The following is an 18806-nucleotide window of genomic DNA, read 5'->3' as shown; positions in this document are numbered from 1 at the left end:
ATTTTATAACGTCAAAAAATTTGATATTAAATAAAAATATGTATATTTCAAATAATAAATTAAATATTTATTTTTACAAAAATATAAATTACGAAAATAAAAGTTTGATCTAATTTTAAAAAATCCTATTTATTAAGTTAATCGATAGATGGCGTTACGTTACAAAAACTCTACAGACGTAATTTCCGAAAAAAGAAACAATAAATAATTATTTCTACAGAGAAAATATAAATTTATAAAATAAAATAAATGCGATTTTAAAGTGATTTAATTAAATCAGATATTTGCTTCATTATTCGAATCAACCTTCAGATATTTATAGAAAATATATAATATATTAAAGAGAAAATAATAATAATAATAATAATTTTTTTATTATTAATAATGACACAAAATAAATTTACCCGAAAGATAAAATTAAAAAAAAGGAAAAAGAAATTAAATGAAATGAGTCACGTATTTACAAAGTGAGGAAAACAATGACGTAGCTATGTCGTAGCAATTGCCACTAAAAATCCCGCAGTCACAAGATACGGTGACGTCGTTGTCAGAAGGTTAACTCGTCGTACTTTAATTCTCGGGTTTGTTATATTTTTTTAGAAAAATATTATTTAATTATTCGTAAATAATTCGACATTCGACATCGGAAGATTCGACGATAGGATAAATCTACGTTGGGATTTAAAATCTCGTGCGTTACGTCAGACGAGGAACGATCAAAAAAAAGAGACGCAGACGAAGTTCTGTTTTGTTTTTGTTTTGAAAAACAAATGATTTTATGCTGAAAACAAGATGAAGTTCCTTTATAAAGAAGAGCATCCGTTCGAAAAGCGTAGGAGCGAAGGAGAGAAAATTAGAAAGAAGTATCCCGATCGAGTTCCTGTAAGATTTAACCTTTTGCGTTATTTATAATTCGTCGTTCATCTTAACCCTAAACTTAGGCTTAGCAAATTTTCAATTTAATTTTTTAAATTATAAATAAATAATTAAATTAATACACACGAAAATTCTTAAAAAATTTAGTAAAATAAACGGGAAATTTTTTTATATATTTTTTTCTTTAAATTTTAATAATTAAAAAAATTTATTCTTTATGACGTATTTTAAGTTATTTAACGTAAGTGTTACTTCACACTAGCTTTGTTTTTTTTGTGTTACGTGAGTGATTAAAGCATTCAAATTAATTTTTTTTTAAATGTGAGCCTTATTAAGGAAGAAATTACAGAATTTTTTTTATTGAATTGAAATTTTATCCTGTTAATTAAGCAATTATTGTGTGTGTGTATGTGTGTGTATATATATATGCAAAATTTTCTATGTGATGTAATGTTTATGCTGGGTTGTATGCCAATGCTATGGTGTGAAGGTTGAAGTTAATTTTAGATTTGTGTGTGTACACACTGTCACTACCTAAAATTATATGATATATACAGCTCAGGTGGGTGTTGAAAGTGTGTATTGATCTGGAAATAAGAGTAGGCTTCTTGCTCCTTTTGCCATGGTTTTGTTTTTTTTTGTACAATGTTTGTTTATTAATTTATAGATGGAACCACTACATTCCCAAACTCAGAAAATTTGGGGATGTAGAAGTCTTTAGCTTTCCTCTTGACAGCCCTGTACACAGATTACTGAAAATAACTTTTACTGAAATAATGCCAAAAGGAACTATAAATCCAGAACCATATTCCTGTCTTGGGACATCTCTTGAAGACGATGTCACTAGCCACTGTCTGATTTGTTAAACATTGAACTTGAGAGATCATTGCTTCTCTGTAATGCTATTCTGGACATCTTTCTCTATTGAAGATGCTCTCTTCTTTCAAAGACGAGTGGATAATTGCCTTTAAACTAGTGTTTTGTCTGTAGCCTTAATTTTATATCTAATATGGATGTTGCTGACTCTATACAATCATTGTAGTGATATTGGACCTACTCTTCCCCTCTCAACTGCAATCTTGTCATCCATATCCAATCCCTTTACAAGCAATCGTAAAAGTAATAAACAAGGGTAGACAAAGAGCTATGAAAAAAGGCAGGAAAAACAAGAGAGTGGAGGAAGATGTGGGAGAAGGAGTCAGGGTAGAGGTGGGAGGATAGTAGTTAGTGAAGAGAAGTGGTGGAATTTGAAAGTGGGCAAGGAAGGATAAGAACAGTCTCGATACTGCATAGGATTGAGTTTCTACCATATACAATCAAGTGTGATTAGAAGTTTTTTTTTTTTTTTGAGATATTTGATTATTCAATTCAGTACAACAAACCGGCAGGAAGGAATCTGTTAATTCAGATGGTAGAAAATCCTATCATATTGGAAAAATTCTCCATCTTGAGAAAGTATTTTGAAATAAAGTAACTTTTGATTTTTTTTTTTTTTTTTTTTTTTTTTTTTTTTTTTTTTTAAGGCAACCACTTTACATTTCACTCAAGAATGATAATACATTAATTACTGAACCATGGATAAGCTGTTAATCCTATTAGTTACTTCTAGAGCCTTTGGGGATGTATAGTGTTAACCTTCAGATCACATTTCTGAGGCAATTGAGTTTGAATGTTTGAAAAAATCCTAAAATTGTATTGTAACATCTGACTTTTCTGAAGCCTGAAAATTACCTAAAATGTGTTACATGCACCAAAAAAACAAGGGCCTGAAATAATTACTTTACTATATGTAAAAAGGAAAAGATTTTATTTATTAGTTTTTGACTGACTGTGTACAATATGAAATAAGTTAGAAAAAATTCAAATATAAAAGTATACTTTATCTAATCAAAAACAAAAGCAAGGCTTATACAAAAACTTTCCTAACACTTGGGGAACTTAGAATTATCTTAAACTAAGTTCGTATTTCTTGTTGGTTCTTGGAGATAAAATTGACTATATATATAGGAATTTCACAAAATTATCTTAAAATTAACTCACCTAACTGTCAACAAGAAGAAACTTCTAATCTGCCATCTACATCAGTGTTTCCCAACCTTTTTTGTGCTATGCCCCACCTAAGCCTTTCTAAAATTCTTATGCCCCCCAACATATACGTTGAAGTCTTTTGGAAGGTCTCTCATTGTCGTGTTCGTTGAAGTTTTTCTTGCACTTAATTGCCACACTGTTTTATTGTAACCACGATAAAACCCAATCCTTTCATCATAGTCTTTTGCACTTTCCAGTCATTGCCAAACGCAACCTGGAACACCACAACTCTTGTTTGTCCACCTCGAGGTCTGGGCAAAGAATGTCCTTTCACCGGCCTCAGGGCCTTGTTCATCTCTTTGTTCTCGGTGGTTCCCAGAATTGTTAATCCCACCCAAAGGGAAAAGGGTTATAAAGGGAAGTTCTAGAAGGAAAGGGAAACAAAGAACAAAGAAAATTAAAACTAACTTAAATCAATATTTACAATAAATATGGCATACAGCGGCTATACGGTTAACTTAAACTCTGGATGAGTCCATTTTCGAATTGCCCCCCTTAACAATCAAATTGCCCCTCTGTGGGGCGTGGGCCCCACGTTGGGAAACACTGATCTACATCAAAAGCTCTTTTCCTTAACCTCGCTCACTCCTTAGCTTTACCTTGTCTTATTTGCAGCTTATCTCTCTAATAGTGATGTTACATTGGTAGGCCCACTCGACTCTATTTACTTATAGTTAACATTTATTTAACTCTAGCAATTTTCTTTCCATATCATGTCATCATCTTCACATAATTCTTTTTTAAATTTTTGCTGACAATTTGGGGTGGGAGATCATTCTTTTAACTTCTTTTTGGAAGTTCCCTGAGATGTCATTTCTGAGTTGATGATGCATTCAATTCATCCTCAGCAGACATCATAGTAAGATGAGTTACATTTTTAGCTTTAGAATTTTGTCTGGGTGAGGTGCGGTAGTCTATATCCTTAATGAAATAAAAATGCCCCAAAAAATAAATAAGAAAATGAATTAAAAATATCAATTATTCAAAAACATCAACTAACTAAAGTCAACTTCAAAGTACTAATTCCAGAAATTACAAAATTATCATTCAAATGTATTAAATTTCTATGCTTTAACTTTTTTTTTTTACTATTATATTAAAATAAAGTAAAAATATTAATTCAAGATTTGTTTTTCTTTCCCTATTATCCAAAATTGCCCCATTCTAGTTATTTCAGATAATCAACACACTAGTGTAATTTAATTCCAATTATTACATTTAATACAAGATAACAGCTTAATTGCCTACTTTTGGTACAGATTTCAAATTATCTTTATTTAACTAGCCAACTTCTAGCTCAATAATAAATCCAGTTTTATCGTCATTTGATTATTAATATAATTTGGGCTTGACTTTCTACATAAAGAAAAACCTCAATCACATTTACAAACAAACATCTCATCTGATCATTCTCTGTCAAACTAAACTAAACTACATTAATTTTTTTTTGGAGGGCTAACGAATAAGATTTTGCCTAATGTATTCAGCCTTGACTACAATGATTTATAATTTTCTATATTATGAAAATGTGTATTTTTGGATATATTGTAGAACTTAGCTATTTCAAATGGAAACAATTTGCTAAAAATAATCTTAGAAATGAAATATTTTTGCATTAAAATATTGTTGTATGAAATATTTAAAACTGTCATCTGTCATGATTTAGATAATATATTCACAATGTTGTCAGTATTTAAACTATATGAAAAGTTTTCCTTGTGACATCAACATAATGCAGTCAATTCATTTTTCAATAATTTATATCTTTAAAGTATTATTTCATGTGTAATGTATTTTTTAGGAAGCAGTATAAATTTTAAATAAAAGGTACAAAATGTATTCAACAGAGTAAAAATAATTGCTAAGTTATGATTTAAAAATAAAATCCAGTTTTTCTTTCTACTTTTCTTCTTACATCATAGTTTCCTAGATTTAAGACTGATATCTCTTAAAGCATCTATTAAAACCATTTTCTTCAATTGATAAAAACAAAACAGTCAATTTTTGAAATCTCACTAAAATCTGTAAATAAAAAATAAAGATTGTTATCGAATCATTTTTCTTCAAGAGCACTTTTTTCAAAAAACAAAAAAAAATTTAATTTAATTCTCTTATTTACATTGAGGTAATTAAAACAAACATTAAAAAATAACTTTACAATTACTCATTCATTTTTGAAATAAATTAGTAAGTATTCTGTTTGTAATGAACTTATCTTTCACTTATTACTATATTATACAAAAACATTACACTATTACAACAAAGACTTGACTAAAAATAAAATGAGCTATTTCTTTTTTCTCAAAATACAATTAAATAACACTTATCACCATCTAGAGTTCCATATCATGCAAGTATCCAGTGCTGGTTTACTTTTTCACATTAAATATGTTTTATATTTAGAAATTTTCAAGTTATTGATATTAAACTGTTTTTAAAACATCACCTCAACCAGGCCGCTACTTACATTTTACTAAGAGATTGCATTACAAACTGTCAAATGGTCATACCACCTCATTGAAAAAAAACAATAACCTTGATCTCACTTTACAGACTTATCAAACTGTTTTCTCATACTACAGCAAGTCCTCATTTACCATCATTTTGGATAACCAGTGCTACTACTGCAATTAATTTAGAATATTCTGGAAGAAAAGATTTATAGAGAGTAGAGCTTGAACCTGCAACTCTTGTTTACCTTGCAGATTTATTGCAAATATGCTATCTAGACTGCTAATCTTTGCACCTAGACAAATTAATTCAGAAAATATTACCATACAGGTTACTTGCAGAATATTCTGCAATAAATTAGTTAATTTAGTTTGCAATCCATCTTCGTGATAAGCAAGAGTTGTGAGTTCAATTTGCTCCCAATCAATCTTTCCCTTCCGGAATATAAATTAATCTAATTCTAATTATTAAATTTAATATAAGATGGCAATTTAATTGTTCATCCTTTAATCCAAATTACATAATAACCACCTACAGATATGACTCTAAATCAGTCATTCCCGAACTTTTTCGATCCACCGCCCCCTTTGTTCCATAAAGTTATACCCAATGCCCCCTAACCCATTTTCTCTTATGTGAGAAAGGATTGGAAATATTCTTAGGAAAACTTTTCTATGAATTTCACACTTTGTGTCCTTACCATACATTGTTCTCAACATCTGGAAACCATTAAATGCAATGTTTCCTCTTAACAGAGGAAAGGGAACGGCTGTCAGTGACCCCAACTTTTGCCTTTGGTCACAGTTCAGTACCCTGCCTCCAGTGCTCCCCTAGATTTACTTACTGCCCACAGGGGGGGGTGGTAGCACTCATTTTGAGAACCACTGCTCTAAATGGACCAATGATAAAAGTTGTATAAGTGAGAGTTGTACAGAAGAGATTGACCAACTTGAATGAAAAATGTTCAAAATTTCAAAATATAACTTACCCTTTGAGTATTGATTACCACAGTTAAAAGCATTATTTCTTTTAAATTGCCAGATTTAACTTTGTATTTTGAATGTTGCTACCTATGTCATCCAGAAATTAATGTGCATATCCAAGTTTTGCTGCAAAAGTCGACATGTGGGGCTGAAGTACAGTACTGTGTTTTTCTTTATATTAAAATCTCTAAGGCAGTATATGGATTTTGAAAATTTTGTTGGTTATCGGAAAGTAACTTTGACATAGAATACATGTTAAGGAAGGTCAGTTTTTGTCAAAATTTGGAAAACATGCATGTAAATAATCTTGGTCTGACACAAAATTTCATACCAAAGTTATTAGTCAATACATACTAGTATGCAACAATAGTCTGGACATACATGACAATGGTTGCTAAAGGGTTGACTCTTTCCAATTCACTAAAGTTTCCATTATGTTGAAACTTGGAAGAGTTACCTATGTTGTTCAATATCACAAAATCAATAGATAAGTAGTATTCTAGCAGTTCTAGGAAATCTTAGTAGGGCATTTTAATTATTTACTTGCTTGTAGAAATTTTTATAGATTAGTAGATAAGATTTTTGAGCCTGCAAATAGCATAAAGATTAACAACAAACACAATACAAATCTAGAATCCATCATCTGATTTACAAATATCAAGAAAAAATTCAGGACTCTTCTAAGTTATTAGACTCAAATTTAAACCATATATTAAACTTTACATCAGTAAATGAGAAGTTAGAAAAGTAAATTAATAGAAAACAACTTGTTAGATTATAAAAAAATTTTTTTGTTATTTTGTGTCCATCTACTTACTAAGTGTTCACTTATAATATATTAGAAGCTGAACAACATTCTTCCATATTATTAGACAAATATTTTTCTATCGGGGCTAAGAACACTGTTTTATTCTTTTATGATTTTTAACATTTATACATAAATCTGAAAAATGTTATAAGCAATATTATACTGTAATAGTGAATTTTAATGTTTGAAATAAATATTTCATCAAAAAAAAAAATAATAAAAATTTGATGGCTATGTACAACAAAATTCCAACTAAACAATTTTTTACATATTGTATTGCTTATCCCTAAAAGAATTCTACAGATATGCTCTCATAACAAAAACTTATTAGCAAACAAACAGTTATAGACTAAAGAAAATATTTTTATAACAACATTGTCATACTGTCAGAACTTTGATGTAGTCTCAAAAATGTTATTGAAAGTATTTAACAATGATAACCACAATAATCAAAATGATAAAGCTAGATTTTAGGTAGCGCTCTCATTTGAATGACTCAGTTCTACACCCCTACAAACATTTCAGACTAATGTATTTTTCCCCTCACTTTACATCATGATTGTCAATCACATGAACAGAGTGCCATAAGTCAAACAGGGGCCCATGAAGATAAGGAAGCAGAGAAGATTATCATAATGGTCATATCAACTGTTTTTAGAAAGGAATGGTGGTTGCTGGCTACATGTTTAGATAAAGCAAGTGGTAATGTCAATATCATCTTGGATGCCCATCATACATGGTAGATGCCAAAAGTTTCTAGCCTAACTATATTTTAGACATAATAGGAATAAAATAATGATAGTTTCAGTTAGCACCATCTGTATGTGGACTAATAAAACAGTTATTTCCCACCAATTTGCGTAAGTCACTTGGAAACATTCATTTCAGTTAATTTGCATTAATTTGCAACATATTGCCTCTTGCTGGACAATGTGCCTGAGTACACTACTGCCATTGCCAAGGCTGCTGTGTACATTTGTGTGATAAGTGTGAGTTTGAGGAGATTGACCATCCGACCTACAGTCTGGCCCTGGCTCGTAGTGATTATTATGTTTCCAAAACTCAAAAAAGACCTTTGAAAAAGTGATGAAGAGTTACAGGAGGCAGTTTGAGCATAAAAACTGCAGACTGTTTTGAAAATGATGACATTCTTTTGTACCTATAACATCTAAAACATGGTTAGGCCGGCAACTTTTGGTGCCTACCTTGTATATTAAGATTGGATGTCTTTATTCCTTTTTTATATTGTGGTGACGTTGCTCGTTTGAATTATCTTTCAATTATTTTTGTCATGTACCATTAGAGCTTATTCTTATATTTGACTTATTATATATATAGTTCAGTTTGTTTATACCTTTTTTAAAATAAAATAACCAGTGTGAACTGGTTATTTTATTTAAAAAAAAAAAAAGACTAAAAGTGATTTAACTACTAATTTAATATCTTTATATTACTGTTAATTTTTTAATATGAAATTAATTTTTCACGAAGATATAGTTTTTGTTCTGAAATAAATTTTTTCTTCATTTAAACTTAACTGAAAAATTTTATATTTACTGGTACACTCTAATTACTAATACCAATCATCATTTTATTAATATTCTTATAAAGATACTAGAGAAGGGCAAATTTTACTTCATTCCAATTGATCTAGACCACCGTTTCTCAAAGTGGGCGATAATGCCCCCTTGTGGGCAGTGAGTAAATCTAGGGGGGCACTGGAGGCAGGGTACCGAACGGTGACCAAAGGCAAAAGTCGAGGTCACCGACAGCCGTTCCCTTTTCTCTGTTAAACGGATAAGAGAAAACATTGCGTTTAATGGTTTCCAGATGTCGAGAACAATGTATGGTAAGGGCACAAAGTGTGAGATTTGTAGAAAAGTTTTCCTAAGAATGTTTCCAATCCTTTCTCACACAAGAGAACATAGGGGGCATTGGGTATAACTTTATAGACAAAGGGGGCGGTGGATCGAAAAAGTTTGAGAATCACTGATCTAGACTATTTGGATAACTCAAATACCATGTAACTTAGTGAACATAACTAAAGTTGTATAAGGAAAATTAATAATTTCTTTATTATTTATATTTGACTTTACTATATTGATATAAATAGAATAACAAAAGTAAAAAGAAAAGCAATTTATTGTATTTTAAGATGTAAATGTTCAAATTTTTAATTTTGACTTTGAGTTTAGATTAACAAATAATTGTTCTCACTGTCACCTCTTACCATTGACACAAAAAAAAAAATAAAAACATTTTGAACTACAAACAAGTTTTAACAACATTTTATAATGGAAAACGTGGCTTGTTGGGCCATCTGTAGTAACTTCGTCATGCACATGTTAATAAAAAAATACTTATTATGATGTTGAAACCTTTTTGTTTTGTATTACTGTGACATCTGATATATTTCATTTGAAAAATTCTTGATAATTCCAGATATTGTCAGAATAAATTAGAGATATGTATAGAGTAATTATGAGTGGCAAAAAAATTTTACTTTGTTAGTGTTTAATTTACATATTTACTCATGAAGTGTATTATGTTTATTTAGATGTATTACTGAACTACTACTATTAAATGTTTCATTGAAATTTAAAAGTATTGTAAGCATAATTCTACAAACAGATTTATTGTGAAGATATTTTGATATTTTATTGATAAGATATGTAGATGTCACATACAATTGTCACAAAAGTCAGTACCATAAAAATATCAAGAAAGATTTTTAAGTGCAGTTATCCTATTGACTGACTTTACTGAAAGATTTGTAATTATTTTTGTGGAGATTTTTATTTTTTATAGTTTATTACTGTTTACATGAGAGAGCTCTCGTTCCACTATCATCTTAGTGTCACTTGTGATCACACACATTTCCAAACTTGTGTTCAGACATATTACGTATAAACATCAACAACCATAGCCCGTTATATAACAAAGATATGAGTTTGTAAGTTTCCCTGCCAGTAGCTTATGAAACATTGTTAGTTATATTTAAGAACTAATTACATCTGTTAATAAGTAGATTTATTTTAAAACTGATCTAAATTATCACAATTTATAGAAGAAATTAGCTTCAGTGATAAATTTGAAGAAATAGAATAGTCATAGTTTATAAAGTTTCTGAATATAATTACAAAAATATGAATGATTTCTTTGTATTGAATAGAATATATAACTTGATCAACAATGAAAAATAATAAAATGATAAAGTTTTACGTAATTATTCACTATAATTGAATTGCAAATTATATAACAAAACACAGTAGACTTGCTGTGTTACTACCTCATTTAGCAACTCATTACTCTTGCTGATCTCCCATAAGTATAATGGTATTTTTGCTAATTAATATAATTACCCTGTAAGTGGAATCTCATTAGTGCACCTTTTTATGAACATTGAAACAGCAAATGTGGAAGTGATAACAGTTTGCCCTCTTAGGTAAAAATATCTCAATGTTTAAAAAAAACCAAAATAGGGTAGATGTACCAGTTTTGGCCAGTGTACCAGTTCTGGCCAGAAAACAAATTTAACTTAAAAATATAATCACCACATATTCAAATTTGTCCAATGAAACAAACTTTTATTGTTAACTGTTTGCACAGTTAACAATAAAATTTTGTTTCGTTTGTGATTATATTTTTAAGTTAAATTTGTTTTCTGGCCAGAACTGGTACTACACTGGCCAAAACTGGTACATCTACCCTAATTAACTTATGTGAACCTTTAACCGCTGCGTAATATGAATTCTCACTTGAAAATCAAACATTTTCTGGGTTCTTCCTCAGGAAAAACGAGCTGGATCTTCTAAACAAATACAAACATAAAAACTTTGAAGTTAATTGAATAATGTAAAATTTGAATGTCTGGATTTTTTAATGTATCCGTTCACATGGAGTGTTTCAAAATGTTCTGAACTAATGGTCCATGTGCATTGTAAAACAATGTTCTAAAAAAATTTCTTAAAGTTACATTTATTGTATGTAATGGAAAAAGTTACATAGTGTGTTTTTATTTTTATCTATATAAACTTTGTTTTTCATATTTCCATATTGATGAATTAAATAAGAACTTTTTTTCTCACCATGTTGAAATGTTTGAGATAAATTAGCACTGAGAACACACTTTTCAATGTTGTCTGTGTTTAATGAGAAAAAGAAATGTTTTTGCAAGTACTTTTGATCTTTTCAAAAATGTCATAAGGTGAATGGCAAAAGAACATATCCCTGAATGTTATAAAATTTTAACATTGGCTCATTCTTGATGGAACACAATTATGATATTTAAATTTGAATATACAGTGAAACTTTGTCAAATGAGTACCTCTCATAATGAGTAATTCACATAACAAGCAAAACAAATTGTAAGAAAATAACTTATTATATTCTCATTATCTCCTTGTTACTCACTTAATGAGTGACGCTCATTAAGTGAGTGCTGAGGAGAGTAACATGTGCACAGTCCGGGACTTCCACATCAGTCTGTGTTTAGCACTCATTTCGCTAGCATCTTAGTGCGCTTGTGATACCACATTTTTCCAAACTTGTGTTTAGACATAGTACATATAAACATCAACAACCCTAGCCCATTATATAATAAACACACCAAATGATATGCCAAATTCTTGGGCTATGTAAGGGTTATAATTAAATATTAGAAATTAAATAATTTGACTAGAGATATGCAGTTATGCTGCATCTCGTATTAAATCTAATGAGCAATTCCAAATTAAATTTCAATTGTTTTGTTTTGTTTTCTACAAATTGAATTTGCATTCCAGGTTGGTTCATTCTGTGCTAGAAGAAATGATGATGATGATCCATGCTCTTTAACAATGTATATTGTATAATTCTCTTTTAATAAATGTTATACATAAAATGTGGACTCATTCCAGGCTGGTACAAAATTATGCTCCATTACTTTTTTTAGCTATCTCCGTGGTATGCCTGTTATGTATATCTCCCTGATGCTCTAATATGTGGCTAATCAACTTTCTCATGGCTCCTATATGATGTGTTTTTGTATTACTGTTTTGATGAAGCCATATCTGGTAAAATGCCCAGTTTCTCTAATATGGAAAAGTTGTCCCTGTTATTGCATAATATTCTACATAAGTTTTTATGTATGGTTTTATTAGAAGTGTAAGCCCAAACTTTCTAAATATTCTTGGGATGTGCAGAAAGACCAGACCAAAATATGGAATAAAGGAGCTTATGAGAGGGAGATTTTCCTTTTTGTATCTAAAGCAGTAGATGGGAAAATGATCTATGTACAGTGAGTGGAACAAATGATTAACAACAATAATGAGAGATTATTTCTATGAATTTATGAATGTATTTCTTTAATAAATGGTTGAATTTGAGGGAGAGATTGAAAATAAAACTGGATAACTATTTCAACAACTGGCAAACCAGTTGGAATACTTAATGACTGACTGAATTAAATGTTCTTTTAGTAAGTGTATATAGGTTCTCAAAATATAATTCATAAGACAAGTGTTAAATTTCATAAGAATGTTATTGTTTAGGATCATTGATTATATAGTAAAATCTATTATAAGAAGTAATGAATTTTGACTGAATATTTACAATTTATGGGAAGAGATTTTTTGGTACTATCGATAACAGATTTGTCACAGCCAACTAAAAATGTTTCTATCACAATGCTATAATCTACTTGGGTGATAATGGGACATTTTATGTATATGAAAATAAGAATAAACAGAAACATGTAGTTTTTGTCAGACTGTAGTAAAATTCATTATCAGTATAACCTTTATTTTAATAATAATAATTATTTATACATAAAATAATATTAACTCAAAATCATATTGATGCATAGCATATTGCAAATAATTAAATGTAAAGAATTGCAAGAGTGATAAATGTTTAGAAGTATTGAAATAATGAATATTGAAGTCCACGTGTAGGTTTGTCTTCAAAATAAAATAACCAAATTTAATAGGTAGATTAAATTTAAAAATTACTTAATTCAAAAAAATTTTTAATCTGGTATTCTTTGTTACTTTGTAATTATCATTTTTTAAATATATATTTAATGTTTACATCTTTATTTTTAACATTTTTCTGCTAATAAAATTTATCAATAATTTCACATTATCATACAGTACTGTTTATTGAAGGTTGGTTAAAGATAATCAGTATGTCTAAACTGAAGAGAAAAAAAAAACACAGATCGGCGTTATACTTAGTGTGTCCTTTTATCGCAAGCACTTAATGATGATAATCAGTATGTCACTTATTATCATCATTTCAAATTACAAAATAGAAAATAATTTATTTATTTGTAAATTATTATTTTATTTAAATATTTTTTGCTTTTTTTATCGTCGAAAAATTATAATTCTACATGTAGTTTGATATTTTTCATAGGTAATTGTGGAAAAGGCTCCAAAAGCTAGGATTGGAGATCTGGATAAGAAAAAATATCTGGTTCCATCAGACCTTACAGTAGGTCAGTTTTATTTTCTAATAAGAAAAAGAATTCACTTAAGGCCTGAAGACGCTTTATTCTTTTTTGTAAACAATGTAATTCCTCCCACAAGTGCAACAATGGGTTCTCTCTATCAGGTAAAGAAAAAAAATTTATAAGTATTTTATTAAGGTTTTCGATAAATGTAATTTTAATATAATGAACTGGTTAGGCATAAGTTATTAAATAATCAAGTTTCCAATTTTTTCCAAAGTTGTCTCATATATAAAATTGTAAGGCTTTTAGATACAAGTAAAACATTTCTGCTCATTTTTAGATTGTGTGCATAGCTGTGTAAAGTCTCTATAAATATACAATATTAGTGAATGTTCATCTATATTGTTTTTTAAAATTAAATTTTAGGATGATAATGAAAAAATATGGGATATGTGAGTTGATCAGTATTACTTTTTAACATTTTTATCAAGTATTTACTATATTATGCATTTCTGATCATTCTGACTTAAACTGTTAAAAGAATTTTTAATTATAGTAGCATGCAAAATGTATAAAAATCCCCATTCTTGCTTGCAGGTAAATAAAAATGGAAAATTTTTGTTTCTGCATTATTTTTAATTTTCTGGATGCATTCCAGAAAATCTAATTGAGAAATGTTTAAATTTTTCTTTTGTATAAACTGAAAGTGAATAATCAATAGACAAGGCTGAGACTTTAGTAGATTAATGTGGCAAACACAATGAAACTATGTGAAACACTGATCACTTACAACAAAGTGCAAGTGCATTATCTTTTTTAAATGTCTGTTAACTTTTCAAAATGAGTTTGAAGTAGAAAGAACGGAATCTTGGATATTAGATCAGATAAATTGTTATATGGGGGCTAGGAAAAAGAAGTCATGAAATTTTTAATATTTTATTAAAGCAACAAAATAATTGAAATATGATAAAAATTACTCTTTAATAAGAATGAGCGTGCTAAATTTATACAGAATGTTTATTTTTATATGTATGGTATTTAATTGCATATAAGATGAGGTTTTATTAATTTTTTATTGCTTCAAAAGCCTAGGTTGTCCTATACGCGCGAGCGAAGGATTCTTTGCATTTTTGCAATAATTTTTGTGAACCGTGCATTTGCATTTTTTTACCAGATGCTCACCCTCTGGTATTTATGAACAAAAGTATTTTATCTGGATCTTTTGAATCATTCTTGTGTTTTGTCAGGAGTAGATGAATAGCAATAGGAAAAACAAAGCTTTTGAATTGAATTCCAAAATCACACAGGAGCCCGACATAAGTTTTAATCCATTTCCACGTGAAAACAGATGATTATTCAGAAATAAGAATAGGAAGAAACTTGTAAGTGTAATAGACAGAGAGTGGATTCGATTGTTAAGAATTGGCATAAAAGGTTTCCGATCGTCCGACTTTACGTGAACAAATTGTCGTCGATTTTACGAGATTTTTCCTTAGTTTAAAATGCCAGTAATTTTTGCGGGACAATGTGTGCATTTACGTGCATTTTGACATTTTGTGATTAAACAAAATAAAATTGTATTAATAAATCTAATTTTCTTTATTTTGATCTTTAAATTTGCACCTCATCCTACGTGCGAGATAGCGAGTAATTATGGTATTTGAAATGCAACTTGAAGACTGTGTAAAAAAGAATTAATTTTTATACCTTATTGATGTATTTTTGCTTGCTTTATTTGGGCATCCTTAAATATCAAGAAGAAACTTTTACAAATAATAGTTCAATCATCAAATAAGCCAGTGGAAACAGAATTGCATTTGTGTAAACACGAAACTTTTTAAAATTTGACACACTTTCAGACGATCAGTATTTTCACTTAAAACAGTTTACAAAAGTAAAAGTTGATAACAGAATTATACAGAACTTTGTATGCTAACAAGTCTTGTTTATTTTAATTTCAAATAAATTTTTTTTTAAATTGAACACTTAGTTTTCATCTGGTGTACTTTTGTTTGATTTAGCTGTTAAAACATTGCAAGATACTTAAAAAATATATCATTTATTGGTTTATACTTTCTAAAAACAAAGGTATTGCTACAGTATTGTCTTTGTTTACCTAAAACTGTTGAAAAAGCTTCAGTAAAATTTTGCTTGCAATCTCATAATTTTCTAATAGAATAGGCTCAAAGTGTTTGTTTTAAGGTACAGAAAGGACATCTTTGTTTCAACTGGAGTACTTGTTTGTATAATTAGTAGAATTCACTTACTACTACACAAACAGAAATTGAATATTTGGTAATAAAGGAATAAGTCCAGTTTCAAAAATATTTTGATGTTATTTTTGCCAGTTAGAAATGAGAATCTGAGAGCAACATACACTAATTTATTATGTTATTAGTAAATTTATCAGAATATATCGATACATACTAATATATTCAAATACGAATTTGTTACATTCTAAATGTTTTTTCCAATTTTAAAATAATTAATCATTGGACAGTGCATAGTAATTCAAGAACAATATTTCTGTGAGATTTATAGACAAATTATTGAAATAAATAAGTCACTTAGTTTTACCTGCTGAAAATGTAGGAATTTTTAATAAATGTGTTAGTGAAGACCAAAATCAACTGCATCTTACTTGAACAATTTATAAACTTTTATTGTGATTTAACGAAAAACGTCAAAAAAATGGAGTAAGCATGCTTGGTTTTTTTTAAGCCGGATTCTTTTAAGTAAGATATTTTCTTGGCTATTTTATCATTATTTTGAGAACTATATGGTACATATTATGTAAATAACTAAATTACAATTTTTTTTTCTTCCGGGAAAAAATTGTGTGTGGTTGATTAGCGATCTCGGCCGGCTGCTCTGCAAATTTCTTTACAAACCTCCGTTAGATGCAACAAAACACAAGTTTAGTTGTCTTAAAAAATAACATTTTACTTTAATTATTATTTAACCAGTTAGAAAAAATAATTAGGCGGTCGATCGACCGGCTAAAACTGGCTCGGGGAGAAAACCGACAGCATCGACGTCCCGGAAAGAGCCCGAGATAATAAATATCGACGCTACTTGTCGACGAATTTGTATCAAACGCATAATAAATATGTTTGACGTTAAAGAATTTTGCCAGAAGGATAATCATTCTGTTAAATCACTGTGACAAACTGTAGTAGAATTTTACTTGTTTAAATCTGTTTCAGCCATTGGCGATAGTTAAACTCGAATTTACCAGTTATTGTTACATAGTGTTTATTATAGTATTACGTTTAAAGCTAACTAATGGCAAGTACAGTTACAAATTCCATAAAAATCAGACTAAATGTATTTGCTGATGACATCATCTGCATTTTTCAAAATCATGCAAAAAAAGCATAAAATACTAGGAATTGTAAGTTATCAAAAAGCAGCATGTTTACATTTTTTTTGCCATATTGATCTTTAGATGTCAAAGCCAATAGAAATTCAGGATGGTTATCAACTTCCTGTTTCTGTTCAAAACAAATACGTTAGAAAGGTATTTCAAGGTAAATCAAGTATTTTGATTTTCTTTTTTCACGGGTTGGGTACGGAGCATCAGAATAACTAGCCGGGTAGTCTTAAAATCAGGGGTCTGGGGAGACTACAGTATTAACAAGTAACAAAAATAAATCACAGATGGAACATTCATGTTTCATTTTTTTTACTATCCTCCTCGTACGAAAACCAGTAGACTAGATAATTGCTTACACAACTGGATTGTTTTCCAAATATTTAGTGTAAAATTAGAACATCTTGATACCATCAGTATCTTACACGAAGAAAGCTCTCATCTGCTTATATATATATAAAACATTTGAATCACGTTTTATTCAAAATATTAAGATTTTAGGTAAATTTTATGTCAGTTGTGATTTGTAGCTGGAAGCACATTCATATAATAATTTCAATGTTAATATTATAGGTGAGGAACCGGTAGTCGAAGGGCTTAACAAGCATTTTTTCATTTTCCACGTCGTAGACGATTCGTTATACGGTAATTCCGATATTTGTTTTTAAAAACGTGGACGATAATTTTTCATTTAAGCATGCCTATTAAATCAATTGTTATAAACTTTACGATCAGATTCTCGTTGGCTGCTTGTATATCTAAATTCTGTTTTTATTAGTCATTTAGATATAATCTATATAGTTTTACCCGCTAAGCTTAATTTATTGAAAGAAAGTTTAACACTTATTAACAATTTTCACCTGTCACCTTTTTACATCAGTTTGAGGAAATCAAAAACCTGTTTCTAATGTACGAAAAAAAATTGGCAGTCTCTCATTTTCTTTTTCTTATTTTGTGAAGTTGTATACTTTCGAATCTAAAATAAATCAAGGCTTCTGGCAGATGCGTCAAGGTCAAAAACACTTAAGTTTACGCTGCAAGACGTCGTTCGACTGGTAAATTTTGGCATACCGCAATTATAGTTTGACAACTGGAATTATTTTATGCAGAAAACTTGATTATTTGATAAAATTGTAGTTTTTCTGAAATTCCTATTTTGATAAATATGTTTTGAAGAATTTTATATTAATTCTAAATTACGATAACGTTGCACACGGCATTGTAAAAGCGAAGTTCGGTACTAACAAAATATATTCGAAAGTGTTTTTTTGAGAAAATTTTAAAGTTTCTCTCTGTCGTTTACTTGCAGGAACATCACGAAGAAGACTTTTTCCTGTACATAGCTTACAGCGACGAGAGTGTCTACGGACACTAGACGTGATGCAAAAACGAGTCGTAACAAAAATTTTTTCGGCAGAAATAGTAAAATTTACAGGTAGTCTTTGCTCGTAACCGTATTCATCTATAACTGTCATGTTACCTACCCAATTCGCTTGGATAAAAAAAAATAATAATAATAAAATTTAAACATTATATAGCACAGTTTCTCATTCACAATGTAAAATTTAAATTATTCTAACCAGACAGTATGTAGTATGTGATTTTTTTTTTATCTTCCCTTGAAAATTAATTTTTATGATTTGTTAAATTTTTTTTTGTTTAAGTTTAATTGGAATGCAGAGTTTTCTCTATTATATATATTAGTTCCAATAAAAGTTTATATATGGAATTTTAATAAAGATCCAGTTTTTATTTATTTTCTTAGCCGGCGAGTCGAGTTTTACCGCCAGAAAA

The 18806-nt window shown here is 29.3% G+C and overlaps 1 protein-coding gene across 1 annotated transcript; it reads left to right on the top strand.

The window, feature by feature from the left end:
- Positions 1-508: 508 nt before the first annotated feature.
- On the top strand, positions 509-18751 carry LOC136986491 (gamma-aminobutyric acid receptor-associated protein). The gene is made up of 3 exons (XM_067284038.1): positions 509-882; positions 13603-13800; positions 18322-18751. Exons 1-3 carry the CDS (start codon positions 793-795, stop codon positions 18385-18387), a joined length of 354 nt encoding a protein of 117 aa, XP_067140139.1. The 5' UTR covers positions 509-792; the 3' UTR covers positions 18388-18751.
- The last annotated feature ends 55 nt before the right edge of the window (positions 18752-18806 follow it).

This window comes from Centruroides vittatus, unplaced genomic scaffold, assembly GCF_030686945.1.
Source record: "Centruroides vittatus isolate TY-2023 unplaced genomic scaffold, ASM3068694v2 scaffold_1047, whole genome shotgun sequence".
NCBI lineage: Eukaryota > Metazoa > Arthropoda > Arachnida > Scorpiones > Buthidae > Centruroides > Centruroides vittatus.
This window is presented reverse-complemented; position numbering and strand designations above follow the sequence as displayed.

Bases quoted from the DNA above. Each gene is read 5' to 3' on its own strand.
- LOC136986491 (XM_067284038.1), top strand. From the start codon at position 793: ATGAAGTTCCTTTATAAAGAAGAGCATCCGTTCGAAAAGCGTAGGAGC. The intron at 883-13,602 runs GTAAGATTTAAC...TATTTTTCATAG, and splicing joins AGTATCCCGATCGAGTTCCT to GTAATTGTGGAAAAGGCTCC. The intron at 13,801-18,321 runs GTAAAGAAAAAA...GTTTACTTGCAG, and splicing joins CAATGGGTTCTCTCTATCAG to GAACATCACGAAGAAGACTT.